Raw genomic sequence first — 17,244 nt, 5'->3', positions numbered from 1 at the left:
AGCATCTTCTTGTCGGTTAAATTTCATGTCTGTAGCACGTCATTTTCGTGGTGTAGCAATTTTAATGGCCAGTAGTGTATTTGTGGCTACAAATATTATTAATGTATCTGCTGCTCATTTTTCTTGCAGCAATGTAAGCTGTGTTACTAGGTCCCAATGTCACCACAAACTCACAATTCATAATATATTTCAGAAAATAGCAAACAAAATATCCGTGAGAATGAATATGATGAATTTACTGTATGTCAAACTGTCACATATGAACCTAACCTAGACATCATGCTAAGCTAAAAAGCAATCTGACATCACTAGTACATTTTCTTAATTTGTGGCCTACAGTGAGATGGCTAAAGCCCTTGTCACTCAGACACTTCTATATACGAAAACAATCTGATATCATTGTTGTGCCTGGTAAAATATTCTCTTTAATAATTTCCAGCACAACAGTTTCTCATCACAAAGGTACAGCACTGCAACGTGTCACCATTTCATAAAATTTTTAGCCATAATCAGAAAAAATACATGATCAAAAACACAAATAAACAGCAAAAAACGGCAAAGAAGAGAATGGTTTCGATTATGGCAAAAGAAATACGTAAGATTCTTTTCTTGTCTCTCACTGTTTACGTCAAAGTGTCATCCAACTGGCTACATGAAACTGATGTGGTGGCAACCTATGAATATTAGAGAAGACTGCTGTGACTGCAGCTAGCCCCAATCTACATTTGAGGCGAATGTAGTATTTTAATGTTTGACTTAAGAGTGGTTTGTTGCAGTATGATTTTAGTGTGTGTTGATTTATTTGTTGTTTAGTTAATGATTATTTACATTTGTTCTATGTGTAACAAGTACACTGTTAAACAAATAGCCATTTGGACAACAAACAAAGATGAAAATCTTACAGTAACTTCGCAGCACCTAGATTTAGGATGCCTTAGATTATCTCTACAAAAAGACCTTAGTGCTCTGTCTATTCACTGCTTATTCTAAAAGCTTACTTTTTTTTTTTATTTAATAATGAAAACCATACATACCTTCTCCTGATTAAGAACAGCTTCTTTATTTCTTATGTCCTTATTACTCAGATGCTTTTTCTTGTTGCCATCAGTTGTTATAGAACCAATCAATTTCAGCTCAGTTGATAAACTTTCTTGTGGTTGCGTGAGCTCTTCATAGTCTAGTTTCTTGTGCTGAACGTCATTTTGTGAGTTAATCTGTATAGGGAAGGGGCCAACAACATGCTTCGGTTTTATAACCTGAAAAGTCAATGTAAGTAATCCGTCATATATAGTGAAACATTGGTTAGTCACTGTTTCAGTAAGTAGCTCACAAGTTTAACCTGTGGGAAAACCACAATAATTAGAACAGAAATGTAACATATTTTGGATTATTGTAAAACTTATAAACAAAGCAACCTAAACATTTCAATAAAACATATTGTTAATACTTAAGCTGTTCCAATTCAGTAATGTTCTTACCATATCTGATAAGCAAACCACTAACAGTTAAAAAGAAATTTTTTCTTCATGTACGTGTCCAAGGCCTCAATGTAACATCTAAGTGATGGGACCATTTTAACCACCATATGCTGTCAATTTTATTCCTTTAATGCATAATGCACATATATTCAAATGGCTCTGAGCATTATGGGACTTTACTTCTGTGGTCATCAGTCCCCTAGAACTTAGAACTACTTAAACCTAACTAACCTAAGGACATCACATACATCCATGCCCAAAACAGGATTCGAACCTGCATTTATTTTAACACTATAATATTTATCACTGAAGAGCCCTTATCATGCCTGCATCTCTTGGAACTTTTGTCTTAGTCTTGCTTATCTTCTGTGTTGGCTTAAATGTAGGTTTTTCCATTTTGGGCTGAACAGTTTGACTTTCTAACATCTTGTAACACCCATTCTTTGTAACAATTTCCCCATATTGCTTGCTCAATCAAATTCTTTTTTTTTTGTTTTTGCTCTTTTATAACACTACACAAAGCAGCTCTAATGAAAAGTTCAATCACTTCATAACCAATATCAATAGATTTTGATGGTTCCAATAACCACATGAGCAATATGATGTGGCATAGTTAGAACAAGCAATACAAACAGCTACCGGTAACACTTGAAAATAAAAGGGTTCAACAATATGAGAATGTCAAGTGCAAAAATTAGTGTCAGACTTCGCACTGCACAAGGCACAAATATCAGACATTACTTTCCTGTCATATGTCAACATAAACATTCAAATTAATTAATGTAAATCAATGACATTAACTGGAACATATCAGCTGATTGTTGCAAGGACTACCCACAACATTTTCTTTTGTTATCCTCAAATTAGTTTACTGTTTATAGCCGTGATTTATGTAATACAGCCGACTAGTCCCAGAAGATTTGATTTTACGAGTTTTGACACCAACTGTGGGTGACTTCATCAGGGGGGAAGAAAAAAAATGCCTATAAAAGATTACAAACCCGTTAATATAGAGGGAAAACCAAGAATATATTGTTATTATATTGAACATATTTATGAGGTGACTGTATTCACATGTAGGCAAAGCAGAAAAACGATTTCTGAGCAAAAAGCTCCTGCCATATAAAATAATTCTTAAACTCATATTTAAAACCATACAAAAATTAAAGGTATTGGAATTGATGTAAGAACAATACTTATCAGCAAAAATTATAGCTACATAATGTGGCACACTGTATGCCGCTAGGGGCTGTAAGACCAAAGAGTCACTGGAGGTGCCATCAGACTGTGCTGCTCACAAGCCAAAGTTACCTCAACATGGACATGAAACAAGTCATTCTATCTACTAACAATCTAAGAAATCAGCTGCTTACATTGACAAAAATAACTTCAGTAGCATATAAGCGATCATCTCGAAAATCAACAGCCAGTATTACGCAAAATAAAAAGTACAAGACAATGCAATAGCGAATGTCGTATCTCAGTGTAATAACAGACAAGGAGAGAGGAAGATGTTAGTTTAGGATGTACTCTGAAGAAGATGAGGAGTCAGATATACACACTTATAAGTAAAGGCTTTATGCTATTAAAGAATTTTTTATTACATTGCTGCAACTCTTCATTCAGAATGACACCATCATTAAGGGAAAGGTGTTTGAAAATTTCTAATTCTTCAAGGGCATCCAGTCTGAAGCCTGCCTTTGTGTGTGTGTGTGTGTGTGTGTGTGTGTGTGTGTGTGTGTGTGTGTGTGGAGGATATTGGGAACTTCTTTAGGCTTATGAACTGTAATTAATAAGTTGTCAGCAAAGAACGAGTTATATATATTTTTACCTTCTTTTGCTACAAGATGTTCTTCAAATGTAACAATACTGCATGTGTCCTGTATATGCTATGTAACAGGCTGGAAATGCGTCACAGCTGATTTTATAGACATTGAGTTTTTTAAGAGTGAATGTACTGGTCTCAAATTACAAATAAGATTATTTTTCCAACTTGTTATTAGTAGAATATGTACTTTGCAATCGTACTTCTTCCGGAGAAGACCTCCAAGATAGAGGCCCTAAAATGGTATATGTTTTGTTTTTCCCTTCTTACGTTCCTTACTACTAGAAGAGCCAAGAGTGACGAGTCTATTATTGGTTCTACTTTCGAAAATCGTTGGTTTGTACCTATTAATGGCCGACATTTTTAATACAATTAATCTCAGAGTAGAGATTTTCATCAAGTAAAGGAGTACATATCCGTAGATGGTAGAATGAAAAAAAAGGCCTTTTTTTTTTTTTTTTTTTTTTTTTTTAGAATGATGGTATGTTAAACAGGGCGACACTATTTGATCAGTGCAGGTTCGTTTGCGAAAAATACGGAAAGAAATTCTGTTGTCGACTACTGTTAATATTAGAACTAAATAACATACCGAAGGTTGTTTCCACAGGTGGGTTCGTGTAATGATTTTTAATGTCGACTACAATCAGGTTGGTATTTTGTTCATAGTGTAATGATTTTTTTTTTTACTAATGTGATTTTGACTGTTGGAAGTTGAATAATTATTTCGAAAAACGTAATATATACAACCATAATTTCCCCTATGCATCTTACCAATGGAAATGCATTACTAGACGAACATTAAAACGAAAAATTTTATCACTACTTTGGATTTAGACCACATCATAGATACAATGGGACTATTCCAAAAACCAGTCTTTGGAAAAATACAACTAAATTAAAAATCAGTGGCATGCTTTATTTTACAAATTTGACAACTGGGTAGTTCCTCACCTGAAGTTTCTGTGCATCGTATTGAAATTTCTTTAGATCAAACTTCGCTCCATTTGAAAGTTTACGGAACAAGTCCTCCGCATCCATAACACTCGGCTAACCTACACCGAAGTGTAAACAGTGAACACACCATCCACCACACGTGAGGACAGCAACAAACACTAAACAAGTAAACATGTTGACTCGACGAATCGAGAAATATCGATTATTTAGTCTTGCGATTGTATCACATTCGATGTCCACAAAACTTCAACTACCGAGTCTTTAGATTGCAAACAACCACAGCAGACATTACACAAAACAAACATGTTAATGATTAAAGTAGAAGTTTCACAGGCATTGAAAACCTGCATATTCATTATCGCATTACGGCTAGATAGTGTATTCACACTCGTCATCGGAATTTTTACTCGCATACTTTTAAAGGTACCAGCTAATGTAAATGGTGAGGGCGTTACTGTAATGGTGCAGATTTTAGCTTACGAGCATACTGAAATGGTAACGATGAGAAATCAGATGCCCCCAAAGGGTGAATGCAAAAATGAGCTACTCCTAGATGTCATATATGGGCTAATGAAAAGCATCGATTGACGATTCACAGATGCTATCAATGGGGCCTGAAGGCGCCGTCACCATCGAATGGTTACGTTTACATTTTCTTTTATAGTCATATTCCATTAATAATTACATGCGTATGAGACGTTAGGATACAGAGTGAATCAAAAAATACATAAATATGCACTGCATACTCGTAACAAGGACTGTCAGAGATGGTACAGCTAATTCATAAAAAAAACAATTGCAGAGAAAGTAAAAACATGAAACTAAAACAAAACAAATACAATAAATACGTCGAAATGGTCATAGTAAAAGGATAATCAGATGTTATTCAACAATATTTACAGTAACAAGCAGTTAAAATATGCTGCAAAATGGGGTAATTCAAAATAGTAGGGGAAGTTGAAACGATTGGTCAGGATTTTAGTTTTATCGAGATCGGCAAGACTGGTATTTTCTTTATATGGAGATTGTGCGTGGTAGATCGTTAATTTGTCATAGGTAAGTTGGTTTAAAAAATTATGAAGTACAATGAATGTGCATCTATGAAAAATAATGCTGTGGGAACTTCTTTCAAAGGGCTAATTCATATGGCTACAGTTTGATATACAAGTCAGTGAAACAAAGGTAAAAAGTTAATTTTAACATTTTATGTAATGGACATACTTTAGTTTGTTAATTCTTTTAGAGGTACATCACACGTATTATTATTTTGTCATTTGAAATAAACTTATTGTATAAGCACTCAATGTGATTTCATTTTAATTCACATAAAATATTTCCGCTACATACTGTTTATCATTATTTTAGTATTACGTGATAGCAAAACCTACAATAATATTTCACTGACATTTTAAAAACAAGCCTTGTGTTGTATGTATCCCAGAATACTTTTAACATGACATTTGTTAGCAAAATACTTTCTGTTTCAAGTGACACCCTATCATGATGATACTTGAAACAGGCACAAAAATGAACTTTTTTGGTGTAAAGTGGTTCCAAAAATTTTTTGGAGGAATTTCAACCTTATCAACTAAATGTCACCCGGCCTACCTGTCTAGCTGCGAGGTCTATTGCGCTGCTCCCTGAGCGGGAAGGTGTGCTGGTTCCTGGCACGAATCTGTCAGGTGGGTTAGTGTCAAGATCTGATGTGCTAGCGAGCCTGTGGATGTTTTTTTACTACGGTTTTCCATCTGCCTTCGAGAATGTGGGCTGGTTCCTCTTATTCCTCCTCAGTTACACTATGTCAGCGATTGCTGTGCAAACAGTCTCCACATATGTGTACACCATAATTACTCTACCTGCAAACATATGGGGCTGCACTCATCTAGTATGAGACGTTCCCGGGGTCCACTGTGGGCTGAACTGCACAATAACCCTGGGTTCAGTGTGAGGCAGTGGTGGGGTGGGTGGACTGCTGTGGCCTGTTGTGGGGTTGTGAACCACCGAGGGCCATGGTGGGATGAACCCTCTCCATCGTTTCTTGGTCCCCTGTTCAATACAATACAATTGTCACATGAAAGTGAAGTGCAAGAAATTTCCATATAATAAAAGCAATATAGGAACTACGAAAGTCTGAGCTCAGGAATCGTTTCAAATTATCCCATTTTATGGTATGCAAAAATAGTATATTATGTCCATTAAATAATTCATCTAATGAACAAAATGTTGTGTCAAGTGAGTACATCCTTATTTCATGTTCAAATGATGTACCGTTACTGCACAGATCTTTCATCTTATTTGACAGTGCATTAAGTACATTAACACTAAAATACTTTACACTTTTTCTGATGTCACAAGGTAGGTTGGCGTTCCCTCTTGTATTGTACCCATGGCACATTTCATTGGTTTTATAATACACAAGACTGTGAATCATAAAATTCATTTTCGGATAAACATATAGGGAATTGGTGATAAGTGGAGAGATTGTGGCAGGAGCATCTCTGCATATACTTCAGTTTTCTGCAGAAACAAATTTTCTTTCATGAGGGTGAATTGTTCCATAAGATAATTTCAAAGCACGCAACAGACTGGAAGTAGTTCACAACAGCAGAATGATCAGTGACGACACACAATCAAGGATCAGTCAAGAGCACAAAAGAGCCTAGCAACAGACTTCAACTGCATACGTAATCCAAAAGACTAAACACTAAATTTCAATAAATCAGTGAAACTGTGACATATCGTCGAATTGTTGAGCTTGATAGATACCTACATGAAAGCCCAAGCATGGCATGCACACCCATGACAAATCACTTGGCGAGATGCCTGGATGGGGTTTATGTATCACTCCAACTTAAGACACAGTTACTACCATCCGAAGTTTAATCGACTGGCGTTTCACATCAGACACTTAGATATGCGCGATTAATGGGATTAAATAACAAATTTAGCATGCAAGAGGCATATGGAAACTCAAAGTCATACTTTTCAATAATGAAGAATATTGCGAAATGTTTAAGAATGCAAAACCTCTGTGGTACAAGAATTTGATAATGTGGTGGTTACAATGCACCATGCAAAGATATGGAAAATGTTGACAACTACTCAAGAGACAAAAGTATTTGCTATCAGGGAAATGTGATTTTTGTTTCCATTGTTATGAGAGTTACACAACCTAAGACACCACTGTAATACAAGGCTATGAAAAAAATAAAAGTCAAGAGTTCAGCCCTGAAAAGGAAACAAATAGATGCCCATGAAATAAGGTTAGCACTAAACTCTACAGAACAAGAGCTGAAGAAACTTCAGTATATCATAAGCAAAAGAAAAAGAGGGCACAGAAAAATAGTGGCACAAATAAAAGTACACAATGAAATGACTATTGCAAGACAGAGTCAGAACAAGGAAGGAATACCTTGGGTGTTTTTGCATTTAAGGAGTGTAACTTCATGTATTTATAACTGTAAAAGGAGATTAGTGCAGATTACAGGGCAACTGTCATATCTTTTCAATGGTCATCTACACAGCTCAGTAAGGCATCAGCCTCCCATTCATAACACTTAACTAGAATAGCAATTAGATATTTAGTCTTCTCTCTGTGCTTTTATAGTTAATTCTTAAGTTGGTTATACTAGAGTGGATAGGATGTGTGCATGCAAACAACTGAATTAGCTTTTGGTCATTGTCAGCCATTTTCAGTCAGGTGTCTTGGGCTGTACTAGTGGGGAGAAAATCTTGTGCATCCCATGGAACACCTCGGGTGTCGCTTGTTTTGCCCATAGGCTCCACTGCTGATGTAATTTTCAGAGTACTCGATGGAAGTACCTGTTCCCACAGCAGACTGCATGGTGGCTGGTAAAACATTGTATCACTTGAGGCAGAGAGTCAATGCAGATGTTGAATGGCTGGCCTCGCCCATTAACCCTGTAAGTGGGCTGGTGGCATGTTCTTCAGCAGGGTCTGAACCAGCACACAGGAGGAGGTGTTTGTTAGTTATCACTGGAGCTTTAATATTAGGCTCATTATGGAGTCCTTTAAGAAAATAGCATCCACGGTCAGGAAAAATCCGATATGTAGTAAGTGTGTCTACCATGGGGCCTCACCCTGAGATGTGGAGGAGGTGCTGCCTGTGGCTATCGTGAGTACAGGGTGCAGTCATCTATAAATTGTAGATCACATTGGCATCAATTAAGTCTGTCACTTGGGTTCTGATGCCATGCTTAGTTCATACGGGCAGCTGGCAGAAGTGGTGCAAACTGCTGGCCTCACATGGGGATGCCAGCAGACTTCACAATTTGCAGCATAGTTTCCAGAATTGACGGGTTTGGAACCAAGTTTAGAATCTAAACCAAATGATCCATTGATACTGTGATGGCTTAGACTGCAGATTTCTGAACCTGCGTTATTGGGTAGAGAATTGTAGCACTCCCAGTTGTAATGTACAGACACAATATTAGAAGTAAAACCAACCAAGTTTTATGCTGCTTCCACATGAAGAGATTCACAAAAACACTGATTGAAATATAGAACAGTAAAAAGTTTCATAACTACATGTAGAGCACATGTATATACAGTCATGCAGGTGAGCACACGATAAGCAAGTAAACATAAGTGATGCTGAAGACCCTGTGCACTGGGTTTATGTTGGGCTCCTGTGCGCATGACACAGCACTTGCTGCAATGTCTGTTCATATTATGAGGCAACCTCTGTAGGCCAGGTGTGAAGGCATTTGCATCATGTGCTGTTTGATGACACACTTCCCCTTGGGGAAAAGTGTTCCTGTGGAGATATCCATGTCTCTGTTGGTAGGAACGACTGCTGGAGTAGGTGTCGTTCTGTCACAGGAAAATATGGTGTGAAATGGCACAAGCGCAGACAAGCACTGTGCCCACTCTCCCACGAGAGCATAAGGGAGCACTAGCAATGATGGTGCTGTATCCATGTCCACATCGGGGCAGGCACTGGCGATGCAGGCAGCAGAACATATGGGGAAAGAGAAGTCTGGGCTGTCACTTGATAGGAGGTGCACTGTGGGCAGGCTGTTACAGCGCATGTGATCTCATTGTCAATACCCAGCCAAAATATGTGGCAGTGAGCCAGAAATTTTGTACTAGAAACATCCCAGTAGGCCAGGTGGAAAGGAGCATGATATTTTGCTGCAGTGCAGATGGGATCACAAGCCTGGGCACCGACTCTTCAGTAGCCAACAGTGACACACAATCAAGAGCTGAGAGGCAGTGGACAAGAGCATTACAATCATATAAAGCATCCGGTGCTCCACCTGCTGGTTTATCTGACCAGCTGTAGGGGACAAACTGAACAACTTGACATATGATAGGACGGTCGTGACAGCCACCAGACTCTGAAACTGGTGTTGGTAAAACCATTCATGGTGTTTTGGGCTTCAACATGCAAATGGAAACACAACAGTTCGTTCTGATCATCTTGGCTGAATTGGGGCCAATAGGAAATCGAGAAAGAGCATCTATATTACTTTTCTGGATTGTGTATCGGAAATAAATCTCATAAATGTAGTGTGACAAAGACAGAGCCCAGTATTGCAAGCGACTGGCCGCTTTGTCTAGCAAAGATGCTGAAGGGCTGAAAAGAGAAACCAGAGATGTATAATTAAGAATCAGATGAAACTTGGAACCATATAGGAAAACATGAAATTGCTGGAACACATACAGAATAGTAAGGACTTCTTTTTCTATCTCCAAGTAGTACTATTGCACGTGACTCAGTGTTTGGGAAGCATACACAATAGGGTATTCAGCATTACTGTAAACCTACTCAGAATGGACCTGTACGAAAAAAATGGGGTTTTATTTTGATGTCAGCCTTGAAGTCAGTAGCACGCCTTAAACCATCTAGAAACAGGGAGGAACATTCCAAGCAGAGCAGTTCCCACTGTTAGTGTGAAACTTGATCTGATATGCGACAGTACCTACTGGTTAGTGCTAAGTAGTTGCTCTTCTAAACAGCAGTTCATATCAGCAAAACAGTTGTGACCATGTCTGATATTGCTCATACTGTAGGCACTTGGGCTATGCACGGCTCTGTTTAAAAAGAATGCTTCAATATAGTCACAAGGTCGAGACATGCACATCTGCTTTCATGCCCTGCAACTGGTTTACTGCAAATAATAACCTGTAACTGTGATCCTGCAGTCAAATAATCTATGCACAGGCTCCAATTACAAATTAAAAACTTACACAGAAATGTAAAATGAGAGATAAATTATTAATTTAATAAAAAGGGTTCTGTTCTAATGTCTATAATCGATTTTGTCGACAGAGAATTTTGACGAATAATGTTTATTCAAGAAAGAAAATCGCATATTAATGGTAAATGGTCCTGTGATATTCATTTTAACCCTTTATTAGGCAGTGTTGCTCTCAAGCAACATCAAATTTACGTTGGCCTCATGGGACAACAAACACTTCCCAGTGCCTTTTACTGGCATTCTTGCCTCCAGGCAACGTTCCTTTACACATTGCGAATGCCATTTGTTGTAAGAGTTCAACGTTTTCCACACGAGATGGCAGTTTGTGCAGTGGTGTTACAGAGATCTCCTCGTGTGAGCAACAGGGGTGTCTTATGTTGGTTCTGAAAGAGTGGATTTCAATAAATTGGCAGTAATCTTAGCAGATTTTCTTGAAGAAATACCCAGAGGTGAGTTTACAGCAGAAATATGTCAATCTAATATTGTTTTGAATTTCGTAAATAGTATAAAACCACAGTCTAACATAACAGTCGCGACACTTCGCCTGGATTTTGTTGCCTACCATGGCAGCAGCGCCCCATGCGGCCAGGAAGTTAAACTTTGAGTTCGGCGTGATCGTGAAAGCGAATAGTGGTTGTTTATTTTGATTTCTACAATGGTTTTTACAAGTGGGAGCATTTGTAGCGCAATAAATTGCAGCAACAACAGGAAGAAGACATCGCAGCTGTCTTTTTTTAGGTTTCCTAAGGATCCTGATAGTTATATAACATCATGTTAGTAAACTGTATCATCAGGATTCACTTGCAAACTAGGTGTGTATTAATGATTAATGTTTTGTTTTGGGAGCAGAAAATGGCTAGTTAATAGCGGACGAGAAGACCTTATGAAAAAAGACCCAGTTTACCTGTATAATAATATAAGGTTTTGTTCGCTACATTTCGAACAAAACCAGTTCATGAATGCAGACAATAATAAACTCTTGTGGAATGCAGTACTCACACTGTTTGACATCCCAAATAAGCCGCCTCAACTGACAATGAAGAGGAAACTACCACAAAGATTCGACAATCCATCTAAAGCTGTAAAACAGTCATATGACACAGAAGCAGCCAGTTCAACTCTCCACGTATCAGTGCCAGATTCGTGTGAATCGTCAACACAGACCTGCTTTGACGATGAAGTGGTTAGATTAAGTGCAGTTATTCGTGTCTTACAAAAGCGTAATGTTTGGTATGTATTTCATTCACTTCGGCTGTTAGTCACTTAATTTTTGTCGCTTCCTTCGTGTGATGACATTATTTTGTTAGCACCTTATTCACTGACATTGTTTGAAAAATCATTCAAATATTTGGTTTTGTGTGAAATGCAATGTAATCAACTCATTATAATGTTTTCAACATATTTCTCCCACTATTTAGAATAATATAAAGATGAAGGTCGTACTTGTGGCAACAGGCGACAATGACAAACACAGTAGCCCTACAGAACGATAAATGAGCTGCCGATCGCTTTTGCATGTAGAGGTACATGTCTGTTCTTCTTACGTGTGAATCGGTGTGTTTATATTCTTTTGATGTCAACGTGGTAAGCTGCAATTCTATCCAATGCCACTAGTGTTTCTTCACGAATGTGTTGTAGCTTGCCACTCGATTCATGGTTTCTGTATATACTGCGCTTATTTTAGAATCATTTTTAGAAACATATATGCCTTCTGATACTACACAAACCCTTGGAGGCAAGTAAATAACTCAAATATTTCGTAAATTATGTAAGAATTGGATTCAAAACAAAGATTACGCTTACGACGCGTCTGACGTTCACCTTACTCGTTGCTTGGAGCGCTACTGTCGTTCCATCTGTCAAACGGTAACAACTTTTGCAGCAGTGAGTGTCGCGACTGTTATGTTAGACTGTGATAAAACTTTTATGTTGCCTGTTAGAAACATTGCCCATAGTTGGGACATGTGCCATTAGTATATTACATATTCTTACGGTGTAACAGAGTAGACATTTTTATTTTCAGGGGCTTTTTATCTATGGATTCCAGAATATTTTATGGAATTAAAAAAGCGAGAGGAATAGTAGTTCTACTACAAAACCCGGCTTTGTCTGATCTAAGCGAATCTGAAGACTCTGAACTCGAAGTTTTGGCAGACTGTAGTGATGATCCAGACTATATTTCAGACTATATTCCAGAGCATCAATCTCAGTTCCATTACCTAGTTATACCAGAAACTGATTCTGATTCAGGAAGTGAAATCTCAGAAGCTGAACAAGTGCAAGGACCTGCCTCAGTGAATCCTTCTAGTGCAAGTGTCAGTCAAGTGAAAAAGAAAATTACAAAAGGAGTCACTTACATGTGGGTAAAGGAAGATATAACTGCTAGGTCAGAAAGTCTCTCTGCTGTGTTTTCTGATGAAAGCTAGAGGGGAGATGTTTGTCCTTTCCAGGTTTCGGAGCAGGAACGACGATAGCTTCCTGCCATCGTCTGGGAAAAGTACTGTCGGTCCAAATTCGATTATAAAGGCGAAGGAGGTAACGCAGACTATGGGTTGATAATTGCAGCAACGTTTGGACGTGGATACCATCTGGTCCTGAGGCGGAGGAGGGAGAAGAAGAGAGTGCATGTTGGAGTTCCCGCATGGAGAAAACAGTATTGTAGCTCTCGTGATTTTGAGAGGAGGAAGCAAGAGGTCGCACTTCCGCTGCACGTTTCTTCGGGAGAAACGCTGGCGGGTATTTTGAAGAGCTCGAAATCTCAGCAAAGTGCTGACCCAATGAGTTAGAAATTGCGACGGGGTCCACTAATGTATCATGCGCGACAGTGAGCCCAGAGACTGGGGAGAAACTAGGCGCGCCGGAGAACCGTCGAAGCCGACTCCAAACTTCCGAGGAGGGAGTGAAGGTGTTAAATGAGCTAATAAAGAATTTCCAGCTTGCCTTCTTGCTATCGCGAATGACACGACGGCATCGCGCTCGGAACTGCTTATAGCGGATACAGTTGGCCAAAGTAGGATGGTGGTGGAAAATGCGGAGAGCACGTCACCGCTCACGTATTGCGTCACGGCATGCCTCGTTCCACCAACGAATTGGGGGGCGCCGGGGCAATTCGGAGGTGCGTGGTATTTAACGTTCAGCAGCTGTAAGAATAACGTCGGTAATGTGTGTGACCTCATCGTCAACGCTGGGAAAGTGACGGTCATCGAATGTCGCTAGAGGCGAAAAAAGTGTCCAGTTGGCCTGGGCAAACTTCCAGTGTCTCGGGCGCATATATGGCAGTTGAGGCTGCAGTCTAAGGACACATGGAAAGTGGTCACTCGAGTGGGTATCATCAAGGGCGCACCACTCGAAGCGCCGAGCTAGCGGAACAGTACCGACCGCAAGGTCCAAATGAGATAAATTTGTCGTGGAGGCAGACAAAAATGTAGGGACCCCAGTGTTGAGGCAAACTAGATCCACTTGGTGGAAGACGTCTAGCAATAGTGAGTCACGTGGACAAGGATGTGGAGATCCCCAAAGCGGGTGGTGGGCATTGAAGTCCCCAACCAGCAAATAGGGGGGTGGAAGCTGACCAAGAAGATGAAGGAGATCAGCTCGTGCTACTGGTGTGGACGATGGAATGTATACAGTACAAAGAGAGAACGTGTATCCAGAAAGGGAAAGACGGATGGCGACAGCTTGGAAGGAAGTGTTTAAATGGATTGGGTGATAATGGAGAGTATCATGGAGAAGAATCATGAATCCTCCATGGGCTGGAGTGACTTCAACAGAGGGGAGATCATATCGGACGGACTGAAAATGAGGGAGAACAAAGCGGTCATTGGGACGCAGCTTTGTTTCCTGAAGACAGAAGATGACCGGCGAGTAGGATCGTAAGAGGATCGACAATTCATCCCGATTGGCTCGAATGCTGCGGATATTCCAGTGGATAATGGACATAGGGTGAACAGAAAATGGAGGAATGTGACCAAGGTTGCTGTCAACTCAACGACTGCTCAGAGCTTGCGACCGACAGCATGGAATGGCATTCAGCCGAAGGCAGAAGATCCTGATCCATAGGTAGTTCAGGAGCAGCTCCTGCCACCAGCGATCGGCCGGTTGATCGGTCGCCAGCAGTGAGCCTCGGCGACACAGAAGACGGCCGAGGGCGATTTCCGCTAGGTGGTGCTGTAGATGGGACACGCCTTGGCGGAGAAGGAGATGAACTGGGTTTCTTTGTAGCCTTCTTGGAATTATGATGTTTAGATGAAGGAGGAACCGATGGTTGTGAAGTTTAGGTACGTAAAAAATCTTCACGAGTATGCTCTTTTGTCGAAGTCCTGGTGTCTGACTTTTGGGCTCGAGATTTAGCAGAACCCGACGAAGGGTGAGCCATAGAGTGGGCAGGCGAAAGTGTGGGGGCCCTCTCTGAGGGCACTCTCGCCTTAGGTGATTGTTCACACCTCCCGACAAACGGACAGAGGGACCAATCGGCACTTTCGGAAGGTATCAGCTCGGGTAATCACCCCTCCCTGGGCCTGGCCGTTACCAGGGGGTACGTACGTGTCCTACCTGTCTACCCGGGGTGGGGAATGACGCGTTACCCCGTCACCGGCTACGCACAAAAATGCGTGGGTCGGCCTTCAGACACGCACAGGGAGGAAGAAAGAGAAAGGAAAGGAAAGAAGAGAGGTCTCAAACGCCGCAGCGGAGAAAAGGGTAAAGAGAAGAGGTAAGGAAAAGAGAAGGACAAAGGAAGGAAGAAGACATACAAGAAAAGAAGGCGAAGAATGCGTTACATTTTCAAGCGTCCGTCTCCGGACGTAGGCACAAACCATACTCCCAGATGGGGAGAAAGGGAAGGAAAGAGCCAGAGGTGAGGGGAGGAGGGGCGAAGATGGGGGATGGGGAAGGATGCGGAAAGGGAAGGTATGCAGCCCGGATAGGAAGGAAGGCCACATTAGCTCGGGGTCCCGTGCTCGCTATGCACGTATCCACAAAAGAGTTGTGGACCCCCTGGGGGGGAAAACGGGTGTGTCAGTCACTCGTTTTACACAGCTAATGAGGAAGCAGCAGACAGATGACACGTTTGGAAGCAAGAGACGAACAAATATCGTATTTTTATGCAAAAATACCACAACCTTGGAAATCATATTACATTTGGTAGAAAGAATCAAATACGTTCATGTTAACCAAATTTATAAATTTAATTGTTGCTCGTTGCACTTGCCTATAAGTTCCCAAGCTAATGACAACCTTGTAATTCATGACATATTTAGGGGGAAAAAAACTGTGAAATACACTACTGGCAATTAAAATTGCTACACCAAGAAGAAATGCAGATGATAAACGGGTATTCATTGGACAAATATATTACACTAGAACTGACATGTGATTACATTTTCACGCAATTTGGGTGAACAACCACCTCTGGCCGTAATACCAGCCTTGATACGCCTGGGCGTTGAGTCAAACAGTGCTTGGATGGCGTGTACAGGTACAGCTGCCCATGCAACTTCAACACGATACCATAGTTCATCAAGAGTAGTGACTGGCATATTGTGACAAGCCAGTTGCTTGGCCACCATTGACCAGGCGTTTTCAATTGGTGAGAGATCTGGAGAATGTGCTGGCCAGGGCAGCAGTCGAACAGGACTTGCAACATGTGGTCGTGCATTATCCTTCTGAAATGTAGGGTTTCGCAGGGATCGAAAGAAGGATAGAGCCACGGGTCATAACACATCTGAAATGTAACGCCCACTGTTCAAAGTGCCATCAATGCAAACAAGAGGTGACAGAGTCATGTAACCAATGGCACCCCATACCATCATTCCAGGTGATACGCCAGTATGGCGATGACGAATACACGCTTCCAATGTGCGTTCACCACGAGGTCGCCAAACACGGATGCGACCATCATGATGCTGTAAACAGAACCTGGATTCACCCAAAAAAAATGTCGTTTTGCCATTCGTGCACCCAGGTTTGTCACTGAGTACACCATCGCAGGCGCTCCTGTCTCTGATGCAGCTTCAAGGGTAGCCGCAGCCATGGTCTCCGAGCTGATAGTCCATCCTGCTGCAAACATCGTCGAATTGTTCGTGCAGATGGTTGTTGTCTTGCAAACGTCCCCATCTGCTGACTCAGGGATCAGGGAGATGTGGCTACACGATCCGTTACAGCCATGCGGATAAGATGTTAGTCATCTTGACTGTTAGTGATACAAGGCCATTGGGATCCAGCATGGCGTTCCATATTACCCTCCTGAACCCACCGATTCCATATTCTGCAAACAGTCATTGGATCTCGACCAACACGAGCAGCAATGTCGCGATACGATAAACCACAATCACGATAGGCTACAATTCGACCTTTATCGAAGTCGGAAACGTGATGGTACGCATTTCTCCTCCTTACACGAGGGATCACAACAATGTTTCACCAGGCAACGCCAGTGAACTGCTGTTTGTGTATGCGAAATCAGTTGGAAACTTTCCTCATGTCAGCAAATTGCAGGTGTCGCCACCGGCGCCAACCTTGTGGGAATGCTCTGAAAAGCTAATCATTTGCATATGACAGCATCTTCTTGTCGGTTAAATTTCATGTCTGTAGCACGTCATTTTCGTGGTGTAGCAATTTTAATGGCCAGTAGTGTATTTGTGGCTACAAATATTATTAATGTATCTGCTGCTCATTTTTCTTGCAGCAATGTAAGCTGTGTTACTAGGTCCCAATGTCACCACAAACTCACAATTCATAATATATTTCAGAAAATAGCAAACAA

At 40.7% G+C, this 17,244-nt stretch overlaps 1 protein-coding gene across 6 annotated transcripts in view; it reads right to left on the bottom strand.

Annotated features, from left to right (window-relative positions):
• The window catches only part of LOC126100800 (probable ATP-dependent RNA helicase DDX52), a 97,870-nt gene that overhangs the window by 57,948 nt on the left and 22,678 nt on the right, over window positions 1-17,244 (bottom strand). For 2 of the 6 annotated variants that reach the window (XM_049911429.1, XM_049911427.1), the window contains exon 2: window positions 1,035-1,256. The exons of 3 other annotated variants lie outside the window; for them this stretch is intronic. In XM_049911429.1, the coding sequence (XP_049767386.1) occupies window positions 1,035-1,256 (222 nt within the window). Of the gene's footprint in view, window positions 1-1,034; window positions 1,257-4,254; window positions 4,446-17,244 lie in introns of those variants that run through there. One more of the 6 variants, XM_049911425.1, reaches the window with a different exon arrangement.

The sequence above is a fragment of the Schistocerca cancellata genome, chromosome 9, assembly GCF_023864275.1.
Source record: "Schistocerca cancellata isolate TAMUIC-IGC-003103 chromosome 9, iqSchCanc2.1, whole genome shotgun sequence".
In the NCBI taxonomy this organism is placed as follows: Eukaryota; Metazoa; Arthropoda; class Insecta; order Orthoptera; family Acrididae; genus Schistocerca; species Schistocerca cancellata.
The sequence above is the reverse complement of the archived record's forward strand: the minus strand, read 5'-3'. Positions and strand labels throughout refer to the sequence as shown.